This window comes from Meleagris gallopavo, chromosome 3, assembly GCF_000146605.3.
Source record: "Meleagris gallopavo isolate NT-WF06-2002-E0010 breed Aviagen turkey brand Nicholas breeding stock chromosome 3, Turkey_5.1, whole genome shotgun sequence".
Lineage (NCBI taxonomy): Eukaryota > Metazoa > Chordata > Aves > Galliformes > Phasianidae > Meleagris > Meleagris gallopavo.
In genome coordinates, this window is record NC_015013.2 from 71,954,828 (window position 1) to 71,973,360 (window position 18,533).

General features: G+C 38.8%; 1 protein-coding gene across 6 annotated transcripts in view; it reads left to right on the forward strand.

Moving 5' to 3' along the window:
- CPQ (carboxypeptidase Q) overlaps positions 1-18,533 on the forward strand; it is a 161,336-nt gene that overhangs the window by 106,600 nt on the left and 36,203 nt on the right. For all 6 annotated transcript variants that reach the window (XM_019614160.2, XM_010709159.3, XM_010709158.3 and 3 more), the window contains one exon: positions 11,635-11,726. In XM_019614160.2, coding sequence (XP_019469705.1) covers positions 11,635-11,726 — 92 coding nt within the window. The remainder of the gene's footprint in view (positions 1-11,634; positions 11,727-18,533) is intronic.

Here is an 18,533-nt window from a genome sequence, read left to right on the forward strand (position 1 = left end):
TATGATTCTTGGAAAATTGTCTATGGTTCCTCCCCCTCCAGGGGAAAAAAAACTAAATAAAAATTGTATTCTATTCAGAACAAACTGTTTTGTGTCCCTTAAGGGCAACTTCATGGTGGCATTTGTAATTCTTATTCACTGTGCTTCCTTTCAGGCATGAATGAAATGCATCACTCACTGCTTGTTCAAATATTTGATTTACTCTAGTAGTAGTCTGTGTTTTTGCTGTACAACCTGTGGGGAAATGCTGGTTTCTCAGCAGATAAATGTCTGAGCTTCTGCTGATGCCCTCTATTCTGGTTAGCTGTTGCATTGAGCTCTTCCTGTTAGAGCAGTGTTCTGCAGGAGTATACAACTGGTAGAAAACATCTGGATCATCCAATCTAACCTGTAGATTGTAATGTGGGATAGAACCTTTCATCTTCCATAGGAGAAGCTGTTGTTCAGTACAGATTTTATATCTCATAATGCACATAAAATCTGACCAAGAAGAAGGACAGCAAAGTGACAGATACGCAGGTTGTGTGAGAAATGCATTAGTGAGTTTTATCTAAAACCAACTCCATAAATTGCCTTTTCTGTGTGCAGTAGTTTTCAGCTTTATACCTTGAACTGTGGAGGCTTGGTTTCATATCCTTTTGGACTCTGATAAATTTCATTTCAGTCATGTCAGATACATTTGGCATGGGAATAAACCAACAAAACTGTCTCGTCAGTATGCACATGTTGAGTTCTTTACTGTTTACTGGAAGTCTTAAAGGCATGGTGCATTGTGTAGCCGTGAAAACAATGTCTGCATATTGTATAAAAGGTCTTACAAATACGGGTGTATGACCTGAAAGCTGAAGTGAGCATTCTGAAATACAGATTTTAGAAAGTAAAACTTGTATTATGTGTAGTGGGGATTACTGCTGCTGTGTCTGCTATAGTCCATTTCTTTCTGGAGAAGTGAGATACAGATACACTATTAAAGCAAGTTTTTTAGTGGTGATCTAATAGCATTTCATCATAATATCAGGGTTACCTTTGGGATGGCCAGTAGTCACAAGTTAGGCTTGTTAGTTAGGACTTTGTTAATTCCATGCATTACTTGAAGAATGATTCTGTACTTTCAAGCAAACCCCTCCCCAAACCATTCAGTAGCTTTTGGCGTAGGACCAGATAAATTAGATTAATTGAAAAATCATTGAAATTGCAGTGTAAATGGTTACATTTTAAGTAGTGCCATTTTCATGCTCCGGTTAAAAGTATCTAATACTTTTATTTCTAAATATATCTTCTGCTTAATGTGTTAGGCTTTATGTTTTCTGACTCTTCAATTCTTGGCTTTCGTGTTGTTTTTTTTTATTTTTTATTTCAACTGCAGTTTCTGTGCTATATTCATATCTATTTTTTAGTTCCTGGTGTTTCTGTAGATTCTCAGGCACTGTAACAGTCAGCTCCGAGTTTGCTGTAAGAACATCTAACAATAACACAATCTCAAGCAACTTCACACAGAAACCTCAACACTGACTTTTTTTTGAGAAAAAAATGGAACTTATTGTTTTTGGTAGGATTTTTTTTTCCCATTTCACTTTTTAATTTCATATGGACTCTGTTTCATTTGAGACAAAGGGAGGCAGCCTGGAGGCAGAGGACAAAGCATCTTGAGGTGAATTCCACACCCTGGTGATGAGAATGAGCACCACTGGTAGTTGCTTCTATCTCTCCTCCTCCTCCAGAGAAAAAGCATAGACAGCAAATTCACAGTAAATGTTTTCTTTTGGATGGATTGCAATTCACTGAGGTGAATCTTTCTCCATGTGACTATTCCATAGCTGCTCGGTACAGAAACTTAACCCCACATTTTCTGTTCTGTGTGTTTACAGCTTTACTCTAGGGGGGAAAAAAAAAAAAAAAAGCTTTCCACTTTCTACAGTCTATTGATAAATGTCCTCTCTGCTCTGTACATTTGTTGGTATTGCTCTTTCCACTGCCTCCCTGTCTGAACTCACAAACATCCACCAAAAAGTGGCCATTCTGTCCAATGTTATCTGGTCTTTTCTCTCAGTTAATGCACAAGTTTAACAAAGCACAAAGGAAAGAATAATGCTACTTTTTCCATAGAATCATAGAATCACAAGGTTGGAAAGGGCCTACAGGTTCATCTAGTCCAACCATCCTCCCACTACCACTGCTACCACAAGCACTAAACCATATCTTGCAGCTCCTCATCCAGATGCCTCTTGAACACTGCCGGGGACAGCGACTCCACCACCTCTCTGGCCAGGCCATTCCAGTGCCTGACCACTGTCTGAGAGAAAGTTTTTCCCTATGTCTAATCTAAATCTCCCCTGGTGCAACTTGCAGCTCAGGTCCTGTTTGTTGCCTGGGAGAAGAGGCCAAACCCCTCCTCGTCACAACCTCACTGCACTCTACAACTTCCTGTAGGGAGGTGTCCCCTGAGCCTCCTCTTCTCCAGACTAGCACATCTGAAGCTTGAATGTGCCACTGATCAGCAAGATCCCTGGCAGGCTACTTTGTGGTTTATTTGTCTGAAAAACCAAGAACTGGAGGCATTTTCACAAAAATTGTTAATGTGAAGAAAGGTGAAACTATCAGCCGGTTGATACTCTTTTTTTTTCATAGAAAAGGGAATGAAGAGACCTTCAGAGGCACTGAGGCACCTTTCCTGGTTTGAACTGGTAAAGTCCCTTTCTTTCAGTGGGGCTGTGACTGTTATGGTTATCTGATGACTTCTGATGCTTAAGAAAATGCTCTTCAGTACTGCAGGCAGGGTTTGCAAGGCAGTAAGCTTGTGCAAATGTGCAGTTTGCCTGCAAACTGTCACCTGCCACCTTCCCCAGCCCTTTTCAGTCTTTAACTTTTTGACCAGTTCTAACTAAATTTGATAGAGGCATAGAAATATTTACGATATGGAGTTCTGAAGTGTTCTTTGCAAATGCATGAATGAGGAAAAATGGATGAGTGCCTTTATGTCTCAACAGAGGGAAAGGCAGGAAGAAGCTCTGCTTTTATCCTTTCTGAGTGATGATAGGTGCATGTTTAATTAGCACACGTGTAACTTGGGAGTAAGCACCAGAGATATTTTCTTTTGGCTGCGTCTACAAGGCTTGTGGAGTAGTGGCAAATACTACTATGGCAGTAGTGAGAATATTGTTTGGGGTAATTTATAGATAATGGAAAGGCACTGGGGTATTTTTGAGAGGAATGCCTGAAGGATTTCTGTCTTTGAGTAGAGATAATCCATGGGGTATTACACAAGCCGTGATGCAGTGGAGGGTACTTAAAGTTGTAGAGGAGACAGCACACAAGCAAATGTTTTGTAGAAGCCTCAAACTCATCCTGTTTTCAGATTGGACTTACGACTCTCCCATTTTACACTTTTTAGTTTATGTTGAAAAGGTGTCTTTGGAGATAACGAATGCCTTTTACCTCAGCACTTTGATGTTACAGCCATTACTGCTCTGGTGTTGTCTAAATCATGCTTTCTTGTTCCTGTGTCACATGAGGTTTACAAAAGAATTTGCCTTTCCAGGTGAGATGCAAGACTGATTAAACAGCTTTTTATGAAAGGTCTCCATAAAATTGTCCTTAACATTACCTTGTTGCCCTACTTAACTTTTAGTTAGCCCTGCAGGTTGGACTGGCAGCCTGTGGGACTCAGTGCTGCTCTAAATGATGGTTCCCTGTTTCTTTTTTGTGCTCCTTTCTTGTCATTTCAAGCCTGCTGCTGCATGGTGGTCTTCCTTGGGATTAATACTTGCTGACAGTGTTTTTGAGCAAGAATCTTGGAGCTTGTAGCACTGCTTTCTCTTTGCTTCAAATCCAGCTGCACTCCTGCATCTCAAGGCCTTGGTAGGTTCTTTCCACCTGAGGCCATAGGTGCCCTCCCAAAGGAACACATGGGTGAAGCTCTGGCAAAGCCACCTTCTCCTCCAGCTCTAGAAACACAGGACTTTCATCCTTAAAGGGAGCTTGGGGAACTGAATAATGAGAATAACACTGAAAAGCCTTTAGGAGGTGATCATATGGCAGTGTCAGCTTTCCAAGCATAACATTTTATGCCTTTTAACTAGAGTAGAGAGCACTAACTGGAGTTAGTGCTACATTCAGTTTTGATTGATGAATTTCACTGCTTTCTTCTGAAAATATTCAGACATTGTAACTGCTGTCTCTCTTTTTAATTGAAAAAGCTGGAGCCAAATTTCAGTGATTTGTTTTTTTTTTTTCCACTGAGAAGAGAAGCTGTTGGGGTCTGTTTCTACTTGACACTAGAGTTATTTCCAGAGTCTCACCTCTGTTAACGTAAGAATGAAATAGTTGACAGCCTTTTGTTCGCATCTCAGGTTTCTTTCAGGAACTTTTATGCAGAACCTCTCCTTTTTCAGAGATGTGCTTTCTACCTTTGCATGGCCGTCTTTGGTCTAACTTGTTAGTCAACTTATGATATTCTTCCAAGCCCAGAGGGGGCCATGTCCACCAACTGCTGCCCAGCCTGGAATTTTCATGAGTCAACTTTGCTATAGGTGTATACAGGGATCTGGTACGACCAGATTTCTGTTTCTTAGCATAAAAACACATAGAACTAAAGAAGTGTTTTTAAATTTATGCACGTAAGAATTTCAAGGTGCAACCTGTATTATATTTTATGTAACTCATAAGGAGTTGATTAGGCAATTTTTCCACTTTAAAACTTATTTTAAATTGAATATGTAATTCTCCTCTGAATTATATCCATTACTAATGTGACTCAGAAACTATAAGACAGATTACTATTCAGTTCACAGTAGTCTTTGTATGAAGTTACATTTTTCAGTCCCAAATTCACTGGCTAATATATGAGAACTAAAGAAATATTTTATTAAAAAGTATTTATTGGAGTCATTCCTTTTCTGCTAGTTTAATTGAAGTCATATAACTACAATTTTAACCTACTTTATAAAAATGTTGTTAAATGAGTTTCTGCATTTTCTGTAGCTGCAGAGATGTAGTTACTGTCTCAGATAAATATGTTGTGGAACATCATTAAATGTTTGCTTTTATAGTAGACTTGTTTTTATTAAATATCCCTGATAATAAATCCTTGTTCTTACATTCTTTCCACTTCCCCAAAGCTTCAAATTTTATTCTGACCTTCACATTTTGCAAATCTTCTGAATCTACTTAATATGAAATGTGTGTGTGCAGTTAACCTACAACTACATTTAAACCTTCATTTCAACGTGCAACTGAATGCGTATTTGGCAAATACTGAAGTTTTCAGCTTCCATACTGAGCTGGCATAGCAGGGAGGTGACTGCAGACCTACAAAGTTGTTAATTGAGCAGTAGATTTAGGCTTACTGCCCTCCCTAGCTGTGCTGCCCTAGGTCTTGCAGACTGCTGCTACACCGCAAGCTTTAACTTAGTGAGGAAAAGTTAAAAAGTGTGCTTTATTTATGAAAATATTAAAAACCTGGTGACAGAAGCTATTATGATTTCCCCCCCCCCCCCCACCCAAATTTACAGCCTAGCCAGCGCGGTGAATACTGGAATCCTTCCTGGATGAAGTCAGAGGCGACTTGTCCTTGCTGTGAAGATTTTTAGGCTATATGTTTTCCATATGGCGAGATGAGTTGTGGTTGGTGCATGTTCTGAGCTATCAGCTCTGAGGACAGTGTAGTGTCATAACAGATTTGAGCTGCTGTCAGTGCAAACAGAGGGACAGCAGAAGCAGAAGGTAGAGCCACAACATGGAAAAGGTCAAACCACATTTAATGCTTGTAATGTCAGAGTGAGGGAAAGGCCTGCATTGCCTTTTCTGCTCAGCGAAAATTTTATGAGATCTTTGAGTGCCTTTCAGGAAGAAGGCTTTTCCTGAAGGAAAATAAGGTGGACTTTCAGTGTGGACTTTGTGACACCAACACCGCAAAATTGCAAGCACAGAAGAGCGTTTTCCACAGCTCCTGTTGGCACTGCCCCTGAACCGTGTGGGCCAGTGGCTCTGAGGCAGCACCTCAGCAGCGCCTGCTGCAGCCCAAAGCACGGGGCCCTGCTTCCCTTTTCTCTTCATCTCCCCAGTTAAAAGGCTTAATACGCGTTCGGTTTAGTTCCTACACTTGCAAATCATTCACAGCTTTCCCCTCTAGTCTTGTAAGCACAACTCCTTCCTTGACATTTCCTCTTGGATATTCCATCGTTTTCTAAAAATAAATCTGCCTCAAACTTCTCATGTTCCTCATTTCCAGTCTTCTGTAAAACTTCCCTTCCTAGTCTGTCATAAGTTCATCAGCCTACTCTCTTCTAAAAAGAAGAATTTCCTTGGGTTAATCTCAGCTTTAGTCAGTGCTGCATGCCTGCTCCTCCAGCTGTCGAACCCCCTTCACGATAGAACCAAGTCCTTCCTAAATCTCGAGTCTTGCCTGATACCCCAGTTACCTCAGCCCTTGCTATTTCCATGCCCCTTTTTTTTTCAGACGCCTGCCCAAAAATGTTCCATTCTGTGACTGAGGTTGGCGTGTCCTCTTCCCACCCAAAACACTCCACAGGAGAAAGCCCTTATCTGGCATCAGCTGTGGTGGCAATGCGGACCCTCACCTGCTGGCACTGCCCGCTTGGCTCAGTTTTCCTTTCCTACTTTCCAGCATCTGTGCCGCCCATTTTCTGTCTTTTTATTTTCGCAGTTTCATGCCTTTTCTTCAGTTTACCCTGTTAGACAGCCTAGCTTTCTCTGAGACCAAGGGGAGCTTTTTTTTTTTTTTTAACTATAGACCATTATGACGGCCTGATTTCTTTACTTCCAACTATCCTATACAACCAACACTTCGTCTTCAGTACTACAAGCAAAACCTGTATAATGGAACAAAGAAAAATCAAGTAGATTACATTATATAAAAAAACAAAGGCAGTTTCTCAGTCAAAAACCTGCTACTCTACTTTTCTTTTAGTTTCTCCAGAGAATTACAACTGTATCATAGTCATGGTTTAAGTAATACTGATATTTTTTGAGGTGTGCTTTGTCTTCTCAAAGCTTTTAACTTTGCTAGATCATTGTTCTTCACTCAATTTTGAAGCAATAAACTTTTCTTAATGCAAGGTCTTAGGAGATAGACTTTTCAGCACAAATAGTAAGATTAGGTTTGTCTGAATCATAGGGGATTTTCTTTTCACTAGCAGAACAAAAGCACAAATCTTGCCATTTTACAGTGAAGGAAATTTAGAATTTAGAGTGCTGATTCTCATTTTGAATTTAAAAAAAAAAAAGACAATTCAATTTCTCCCTCCTGGCTTATGTTTTATTATGAGAGCGGGGTACTTTTTTTTCTTTTTCTTTTTTTACATAATCTGTGACATTTTATTATAATTTATACCAGATATATGTTTCATTTGGGAATCTCTCAATTCTATCAAGCATGAGCAAGATGCGTAGGACATAAAATGCTGATTTTGCATAGTGCCCTGTTAAGGTACCCTGGCACATCTAGGTCATCCACAGCTGTGGGAACCTATGTGGATTTGATAAACATTATAATGTCTGGAAAATATCCATTTTCTATTTGAAATTGATGTAAAATGTATATATATGTATGTATACGTATGTGTACTTTCCCATGTTATTTGCTGGCACTCACACTTTATGTAAATTATGAAAAAAAGGCTTTTGGAAAAATACTTCATTGCAGTTGATGGTTGAAATCAGGATGAATAGTTAATACCTTTAGTACAATTATAAATCTTCTTTTTCACAAGCATTTGATATTTTGGCTCACCTAGGCTTCCTGCTGACTTCTGCAAGTCTCAAGCACAGTAGGGTAATTTAAGAGAAACAGAACACAAAATCATTAATAGCTATATCAAAGTATGACTGTACTGGTCAGGGCAATCATGAAGTATGGCACTGGAGACAGCAAAAAGACTGTCAGCACTAAGGAAGTACAGTACATGTCCTAGTGTACTTACTGCGCTTATCCTCAGTCACTGATGGACTATGGGAATGTTTTTGTTTCATGTTTTAACTTAGGAGACAAGATGCCCTACAGTATTTTTTTTGCTTGGGATAAACTGTAAGTATATAGGAACTGATCACCCAAATGCACCTTTGTGCTAAATTACGACTATGTTTCCCAGTCAAGAGTAAGGTGGATGGTAAAAAATAAATAAATAAATAAATAATAATAATAATACTTTTTTTTTTAATATTGAAAATGTGAAGATTTCTAAACTAATTTATAGCTGAGTGAATATCTATGTATGTTTTGGCTTTAGTTTAAGGTGAGTTTAAAAAGAACGTTTTATCTGTGTACCTGCTGTCATGTTTTGAATGTTGTTCTCCTGTAAAATTCCTGCTATTCTTTTTACTGAAATACTGCAGTAGGATGGAAGATGTGGGATTATGGTGGTTTTGAGTAGGTGCTGAGCTCTGCAAACTCCACTTAAGTTAATTTCAGTTCTGAATGACCCAGAAAGGCTACAACAGGGTCCTTGCATTGATGCAGACTACAGTTATAACCTCCTGCATTTTCCAAAATTATTCATATACTTTAATATTCCAGAAACTTGAAAAAAAAATTCTTCTGATGTCCTTTGTTGTAGACTATGTCATATCTCAAAAAGAAGAGAGACACTTTTATATACGAAACAGTTTTCCTTCACTTTAAAATTTGCTTCATGCGCCTCTACATGATACACTCAGCACAGAAAATAGTTTTGTGGTCCAAGTGGTATTTTATCATGTCTTTTCCGTATGCATTTGTGCTGTGATCTGTAAGAATTCTGATTTTCTGATGGTGTTTTCTTGCTTAGGAACTGGTAGTTTTTAAGAAGCAAACCAAAATAGCTAGACTTTATTAAAAAGGAAAAAAAAAAAAAGATTGTAGCTTAAGTATAATACCTCATACTTTCAATAAAGGCATGCATTCAGAATATACTTTGTAATTTTACTTGTGAATATTGGATTTATTTGATGTACTTTGGTCAGAATACCTGTGTTGTTAATAACAGGTAGATAAATACATTATCACTTTCAGATAATGAGGAAATGAAATTTTCCTCTATATACTTTGTATTTAAAATGAATGCATCTAGAGGTTATGGTCTGTGGTTATTTTTTTTAATTTTTTTTTTTAAGCTTGCCCATTTTGCTTCAGTAAAGCACACAATGATTCTCCTCACAGAGATCTCTGAGCTCTGGGTTTGGAAGAGCTGCTACACTGCCTCCAGAAGTAGAAAGAGCAAAGCTCAGCAGGACATCTTCCCCCTCTACTTCAATGGAGAGATGCAATGGCAGGCTAAGGGGGGAGGTGTGAGCTGAGACCTTCTCAAGGTTTAGCAGAGCACAAGCAGCCGGAGTTATAGCAGCAGTGGCAGACCCGAACTGCTTTATTTGTGGACTAACAGGTCTTGATCTTCCATGGCTGGGAGCAGACAGCAGATGCTGCTCTCCTATCTTGAGCATCTCCTGCCCTAGCTGCTTTCACAGCTGTGGTGTGGGGGGGTGGATATGAGACTTCGGTACGTTGCAGTTTGTGATATGACACCCGTAACCGTTCACTGGAACCTCTGTTGGGTGCGTAAGCTGTGAATGAATTACTACTTTTTGTAACCAAGCCACTGACGCATTTGGGGTTGTTTTGTGTCTGAAAACTTTCTAACATCAGCACAATTACTATTTTAGCATCTTAATTTTCCCTTATTGGCCATCTGGCTGATTTGAAATGCGAAGGAGGCTAATCCTGTACAGTAATGATTTAAGAGGAGAGCAGGAAATCTGCTGGGTTTGGGGGGTGGAAGGGGTGTTGCTTTAAAGTAATGAGAGCTGATGACCTTACTGTTTACAGTCAGCAAATAGACATTTAGAAAATACACTTTTTAATCCCCTAATTCTGTTCTCTGTCTTCCTTTTTTATTGAAATAGCGGACAATCCAAGATGTTTTTTTCAGATTTTAAGTACTTATTTTACATTCTATCTTCAGTTATTAGAATTTCTAATGGAATTGATAGATAGAAACCTTCAGCTGATTTTCATTGGACTGAGGGAAAAAAAAAAAAGTAATGAAGATCAGGTCTATTTTAAGCATCATCCATTTCAATTAGGAAAACACATTTTCACAGTGATACTGATATTATTTCTCCTCAACACAGAGTGTGGGAAGTCATTTATGCCTTATTGTTTGTTATATTCTCCTATATGGCTTCTCTTTGGTTTTGTGTTTTATGTGTGTATTTTTTTTAACATTTTTGAGGGCGTTATTTTTGCTGAAATAAAATTTGCAGGGAGCACTATTTGTTCTTGGTCTTATTGCTCTTCTGTGCTCTCAGACTTGATGTCTTGAATGTATTCATTTATGAGTACAATCAATCAAATAAATAAACAATGTCTATCTGTTCAATTCTGTCGTGGCAGAAGCAGCTTCAAAATATATCTGAAAACTTGTCTTTCTTACTGAGCTATCACAGCAAAATACTAAATGGCCCTGTGTTTGCCTTGCTTTGCATATGTTCAGTAGCCAAATGTATTTTACGTTCCAGAGTACAAATTGCTTGTCATTTGTCTGATAAAAAGCAAAATAATATTGTAATCTCTCTCAGTTTTAGAGAAGGAGAAATATCCAATAGTTTGTAGCCAATTAATTAACCTTGATGAAAAATGGTAGCTCTCGTGAAAATTTGATTTGGATCTGCTGAAAGCATACATACATTATTTACTGCAGACCACCAGAAAGACAGAATATATGTCAGAATTTTATCAAGGCAATTATTTTATGTTATTTTTATGTTATGTTTTGTAGACACCTACAGCATTTTCTACAAATGTATTTCTCCCGTGCTACTGCAGGAGAGGCGACTGGTAGCAGCATCACAACAAACTGCTCCTTTCTCTCCAGTCCTTCCTACAAACAAGCAACGAGTAGTCTGGAAAACAAAACCCACACTAGAAGTCTCATAGAATGGCTTGGGTTGGAAGAGACATCTAGGATCATCAAGCTCCAATCCGCCCCCCGCCACAGGCAGGGCCAACCTCCATATCTAATACTAGACGAAGCTGCCCAGGGCCCCATCCAACCTGGCCTTGAACACCTCCAGGGACAGGGCATCCACAACCTCTCTGGGCAGCCTGTTGCAACATCTCATCACTCTTTTTTCTATGAGGGCTCTCATAGAAAAGAACTTCCCCCTGATATCCAACTTAAATCTTCCCTCCCTCAACTTAAAACTATTTCCCCTTGTCCTACCATTATCTACCCATGTAAAGAGTTGACTTGACTCCTGTTTGTAGATTCCCTTTGGGTACTGGAAGGCTCATGAGGTCACCCCGCAGCCTTCTCTTCTCCAGGCTGAATGAGCCCAGCTCCCTCAGCCTGTTTTCTCAGGGGAAGTGCTCCAGCTCTGATTATCTATCTTTTTGGCCCTCCTCTGGACCCTCTCCAACAGTTCCCTGTCTTTCTTGCATTGGAGTCCCCAGACCTGGACACAGTACAGTAGTTTGTGGTAGCTTGTGTAGTTTGTGTTCGGTGAAGGTAGGGGGTCATTGAATGGAAACTCAGGCTTTTCTGGCATTGCACAACGGAGACCAATGCAAAACATGTTCAGATAGATGAATATGAAGATGATGAACACTAATACTAAGAGATAACATTTTAACATATGTTTTAGGACTTCGTCCAAAAAGAACTCTGCGTTTGGTGCTATGGACAGGAGAAGAACAAGGAGGAATAGGTGCTGAGCAATACTACCAGTTGCATAAGGTAAATAATGTCTTCAGATTATTTGCTTGACAGCACTTTTCTCAGTAGTCTTGTTATATACTAATTGTTTTTGTCAGAATGTTCAGCTTAATATCTAACTGAAAATAGTGGTTCTAGTTCTGCCTGAAAGAATGTTTTGTCTTCTATCATAAATTTAAACTTCATGCTGTTTTTAACATAAAGTGATGTGATCATGTATAGTGTTGTTCCACTTGGCCTAACATACTCTATCACAGAATTGTTCTGAAGCAGATGTTGCATGAGGATCTGCCATAGCTTCCAAATATACTGGCTTTCTCAGAATATGTGAGGAATGGTCCACATGTGTTGGTAATATAAAGAAATTTTGTTTGGCTTATGTATTTCTGCTTCCTGGCGTTTTTCCATAATATCTTACAATGTAAAACAAGAAAAATCTTAATTTATTTTTAATAGTGTCTACTCTAAAATGCTGCACCAATTATTAATTCTGTGTGATCTGGAATATTGTAAATGCTTGACTTCTGTTTATGCAATCTCTGTTATCGGGATAAAAATACTGTCTACTTTCACAGCTGTTTGACCTGTCAACAGCTACCTTTACAAAGTATAGTATGAGATAAAGGACAGCTGTATAAAACTATTTTGGAGATAAGTCTTCAGAATATGTTTGTTTTTTATTTCCCATTTAATTCCCATTTCATACAGAGGTTGATGCACTAGAACAGGTTGCCCAAGGAGGTTGTGGATGCCCCATCCCTGGAGGCATTCAAGGCCAGACTGGATGTGGCTCTAGGCCGCTTGGTCTATCGGTTTCAGCCCCATGGGACGGGGGTTGAAACTAAATGATCTCTAAGGTCCTTTTCAACCTAGGCCATTCTATGATTCTATGATTCTATGATAAGGTGCATCAAGAAGAGTGTGGCCAGGAGGTCAAGTGAGATGATCTCCAATTTACTCTGCCCTGCTGAGGCCACACATCTGGAGTACTGTGACCAGTTCTGGTCTCCCTAGTTCAAAAAAGACAGGGATGTTTGTTATGGTTTTATGATTTTTGGTTATTGGTATTCCATGTCATAACATCATGTAGTGCAATGGAAATTGAAGCATTAATGCTCCAGTTCCGGGTACCTGTCCCCGAAGAAAAGAAGAACTACATTCCCCAGAAGACTGTTGGCTGTGTTGTTATCATTTCTGCTCAGAGGGAACAGATATAAGGCCTTAGTAGGTCATCTAACCTCTCCTTCTTCGTCAGACTCTCCTCCCTGCTGTTCAACCGGACCGTGCATCTTACCTCAGTGTTATGGTGAGGCCTATCCACCTTTCAGATACTCTCTCATTATATTTGATTTATTAGCTTCGATTCTAATTATATTGTATTATAGTGTGTTATCTTGCATTCCAATACCATATTTAGTAAATTAGTTTATTTCTGCTCAGATTGTTGCCACTGTTTTTAATTATTTTGGGGTCCCCCTGTTTCCCTTTTCCAGAGATGTGGATCCTTGGATCCCTCCGCCCTGCTAGTCACAGAACCAGGCCGAACGTGCCTGTAAACCATTGACAGATGTTCTTGAGAGAGTCCAGTGGAGGGCTTCAAAGATGATTAGGACATGGAGTATCTCCCATATGAGGAAAGGCTGAGAGACATGGGACTGTTCAGCCTGGAGAAGAGAGAGCTGAGAGGCGATTCCGTAACTGTTTATAAATATCAAAAGTGCATGAATCATGTTGATGAGGGTGGACTCTTTTCAGTGGTGTGCAATAACAGAACAAGGGGCAATGGGCAAAAACTGGAAGGCAGGAATTTCCATAAAAACACAAGGAAGAACTACTTTACTGTGAGGGAGACGAGGGAACAGGCTTCCTGGAGAGGTTGTGGAGTTTCCTTCTTTGGAGGTGTTTAATGCACACCTTGTTGCTTTCCTGTGCAACCTCCTGTAGGGAAACCTGCTCTAGCAGGGAGTTGTACTTCATGATCTCTAGAGGTCCCATCCAACCTCTACATTTCTGTGATTCTCTAAAGACAAGAAGAGTAAGAGTGTGTTTTGGAAATCACCTGCTGTACAACAGTATGCAAGCAGACTTACAAGAAAGTAATGAATTCCTAGGAGGATGCTTTTAGTGGTAAACAGCCTAACAGAATAAGTACATGGAAACTTCACTTTGAATCAGCCTCATTGTGATGAACAGAAATCGATTTGCATTTGCAACAGAGTGGTCAGAGATAGCAGTCTGATGCTACCACTAACTTGTTTAACATTACTAAGTGTTTTAACTACCCATACATAATGTAGTCATCCTTATACCTCTATATTATAGGAGAAGCCCAGCTCTCTAGTTTGGAAAACGAATTTAAGAGCTTGCTTTCTTACATTCAGAGAGGTGGCAGATTGCAGTTTAGTGTGCATTAAGGACTCTGGATTTACTCACAGATGCCCTGATGTTTAGCAGGATTAAACTGACATGAAATATTCTGGAATACATCCCAAGGGAAAGAGCTGCTTCTCATTTACAGAAGTGCATTGTAGAAGAGCTGGAAGGGACAGAGCAAACATTTTGTGCCTGATGCATGCTGCTCGTGGGAAGTTTATCACCTCTGAAGATTTTGGAAAGAGCACCCATTCCCGTCTTGGAAAATCAGCTTTATCTTATGGTTTTAGAACTGTCAGAACACATCAAATTGTCTTATACACTTCTCATCTTTTTTCAGATAATCTGTATTTCACTATAGTCTCTAAGATTTATATTCAGAAGTAATATCAAAAAATGGGCTTAAGGATCAAATGTGAAAATATAAAGCAGATTTCGGTGTTGTTTGAAAGATACTGGATTACATTACTTTGAAACTGAAAAAGATGTCTCAAGTTTTGCTATGCTGATGTGATTCCATCTCGATGTTGTGCTCTGCAAAGAAAGTACAGTCTAAGTTAGCATGGATTTGTAATTTACATGGAGAAATGACATCCGTCTGTTGTTTGTTGTTCTTGTTTCCCCCCCTGCCATGTGATCTGGCAGAATTATAAATTGATACAACAACAGGACATCACATTACTCATAATAACAAAATAAAGCAGATTAATACTGTACATTATATTTAGCGTGAAAAATATCTTAACCTTTTAATGATTCACTAGTGCAGATTTCTGGCAATTAGAGTAGTATGGCGCAAAACATTGATTCTTGATATTAATGAGTACAGCTGAAGTAAGAGCGTTATTTAAAGATGCCTTGTTAAATGAAAGATGGTCCGTATGACTCATCTGCATAGCTGGGCTTATTATGACTTCAGTTCACTACAAACAAGTAGAAATACGAATGCTGTAATTGAGCACAGACAGACATGGATTTCCTTGACATTCTAAATTACACCCTCATGTCAGTGGAAATGTGGCAGGGGAGAAAAAATGAAGACAATATAGTACTGGACGAGTACAGATACTCTTCTTTTTGTAGCCTATTTATTTTTTCTTTCAATTTAATTTCTGTTCTTTTTTCTTTTGTCATTGTAGGTTGCCACTGCTGTGTAGAGAATAAGTTACTGCAGAAATAAGAAATAGCAGCCACAAAGTGATTTTAGTATGGTGCGAGATAATTAGCTCATATCCCCAGCTAGTGGCATTATTTGTATCACACTCAGGTATTTCTGCAGAGCCCAGCGTTGTAGTGTCTGTTTGCTAAAACTAGTCATAGGGTGTACTGACTGTTCAGAGCTTTGTCAGAAAGTAAGAGCTGCCATACTGGGCTGACCAAAGCTCAGTCTAACCCTGTCTCCTGTTCCTGACAGCACTCAGTAAATAAGATGACAGTACAGCTAGAGTAAGATCAGTCACATAGATTACTAATGCAACTATTTTCTCATTTTATGAAACATTTTTTCTGGAGAGAATCTCACCATCCTCATTCTTTTGTATGATTTTCCAAGATGTTTTCAAGAGCAGAGAGCCAAATTCTGTCCAACAGTTTCAGTGCCTCCATTAGTGCAGGGGTGCCTGCTGCCCACCATTACATCTCAGAGCAGTTCTTAATTTGGGGTAGAAGCTCCTGAGGGGAATCACCAGCATCTTCACTCTCAAAGAAAATACCCATCAAAGTGCTTGCTGCTTTTAATTGGTGGCCAGTACTTACATTTACTCCTAGACTGGAAAAAGGCCTGGTTTGCTTTCACAATAAAGACTTCTTACTTTGATGAAGAGGAATTAAATAAAAATATCTAAGTGTAAATCAGGCTCCAAATATTGGTATTCAGTGCTAAATGTGAAGTGCTTAGTTTTGTGATCTGGTTGTTGAGGATGGCTCTTATGTATGAACCATATAAATAACTTAAAAAATTTGAAAGATTTCAGCTGCTGTTTTCCTATCCAAGTTGCATGAAGGAAGCAGGAGAAATGTGGCTTAGTAGTTCTGGAGGAGCTCATTGCATCTGTTCTGTACAGATTCTTAGGTACCCTTCAGCAGCAGTACCTGATTGCCTTCCAGAAGGCTTGAAGTATTTAATATGCCTACTCTTATGGTGTCTTACTGAGGGGACAAATAAGCATATGTAATTGTCTTACCTTGGTATAGACTTCTGGAGTTTTCACTCTTGGTTTGCAGAGGGAAAGTTCAAAGATGGGTACCTCATATTGCACACAGATTGCTGAGGTTGGTATTGGTCTTTTGTTCTACTTTCATTTAATTGTTTGGACTTTCTTTGCTAAAGATCTGCCATAAAGACAAGGTTACAGTTATTTACCCATTTGAATTAAGGGACTGTGAGTGGCAGATAATTATTTTGCAATGTAAGTATTACATACAATCTCCCAGGAATGCAAAAATGTTTTGTAATTAGAATGCAAAGAAATACTGGCCCAAATTGAAACTTTCTTAAATAATTCTATTGGGATCATTGGAGGCATTAATGTGTTAAGAATTTGTTTCAAGCTGTACTAGAGAAAGCATTGCTAAAGTATTTCTGCATGTTTTTATTGCTCTCTTAATGATGTTTAGAGTGCTTACTTAAATATCTGGTACACATGCCATACACTGCTTGAACATTTTAAGAAACATTTGATTTTCTGAAAAACATTAATCATCAGTGTTTTCCATGGCTTCCTTTTTGTCTTTATTACCTAGAAGATCTGATATTTTCCCCAAACTGGACTTTCTGAAATGTTGGTATCTCATCGTTGCTAATTTAAGTACTCTGTATTGATGCTCGCATGAGGCGTCTGCTGTAATTTACTAATGAGTTACTTTGTCCAAGAAGCAAATACCCCAAAAATTTCTTGTTGCTTTCAGGTGAAATGATTCTTCCCCAGAAAACATTGTCTCCTCAGAACTGGAGTTCTCAGAGAACACATGTCCCAGGGTGCCAAGTACTCTGGTGAAATGTGAGACATGGATTTATGTGTGATTTGAATGAAATACATCCAGATTTGAATGCGGGCTCTTTTGTCCAAACAAAAGACATTGATCATTTGGCTACTGACTATTTTCAGGAAATATTCTCTGTAATTAAAACTGCTGCTTTTTGTCTTGACCACTGCTGTCTTGTTCCCTTGTTCTCTCTCCTTGACTTTCATCTCTTCTCTAGCCTTCAAAAGGTGTGTGAGGCTCTTTGGTGTACGACTGGCATTTTATGTTGTATTCATGCAGGAAACAGCACAGTGGCTTCCTGAATGTAAAGCCTCCTGTAGACACCACAGCACATAATAAACTTAATCATTATCACCATCTGATCTTTCTGCAGAAGTCTGATGCCATTCTTTTTGATTTGGGTTGAAATTAGACAAAAAGAAAACAAACCCAACAATTTGAAGCATTTCAGAATTTCCTGTCCAGCTTCACTGCTGATCTTCTCTCTAGATATTTCCTTTTATGCTGAATGTGGGATGAGTTCAGGAAATTAACAGTAAACATGCTGGTTCTTTCTGTGTTCTGCTAGTACAGATTTGTGCTACAATATGTAAAAGACAAGAAGAATTTAAAGAACAAAAAGAAAGAACTGAGCAGAAAAGAATTTGTTTTAGTTACGGATATAAGGTTATTTCAGCAAAGGGTAAAATACAGCTGCACAGGATGCAGAAAACAAAAATGAAGAGGTAGTCTCTAAAGCCCTTGGTCACAAATCTGCTTGCTTTTTGAGTGCTTGTTTTGGCAGTTCCTTGACCTCCATGTCATTTTGTTGTCAACTTTGATTAAGGCAAATAAGCTTATGCGGTAATTTCTATTTAGGAGATCAGGTTGGTGGCACTATTTTAAAATTCTGCTGTGAATCATTAAGTTGAGAAACAGAAGAAGTTAATAAAAAAGTTCCAAAACTGCCAAAAGAAAGTAATCATACTGTCTAATTGCACTGCCTTTGCCAGAATTACATTTAACAACCAGTAGCATACTTGATTATATTCACCACAGGAAAGCTAATATAATTGATCAATTATATTTTATATCAGTTCTTGGTCAGCAGGATTTCGTAATTCTTGATATAGAATTGTCATGCTCCTAGTGAAATCTGCAATGAAAATCAGATTTTGCTACAACACAAAGAAGAGTTGATTCCCTTCTCTGCTAGAAGCAGGATGGACACAGAATTAGTCATGGCAGTATCTCTTGGATGTGTGATCTTGGTTCCATTTGGGCACATTTCATATGTGATGTTAAGAGAACTTTTTTGTCTTTTTTTCTTTTATCATGTTTTGTTCCCTCAAGTGAATAGCAGAGCTGTCATCTGAAACTTATAAACTGGTGGAATATCTGCCTGTGCTGCCCAGAAGGAAACATCAGGTTCTCCGTGTTATGTCAGGTACACAACATGAACAGCAGGCCAACAGATGAAGCCCTAGATTC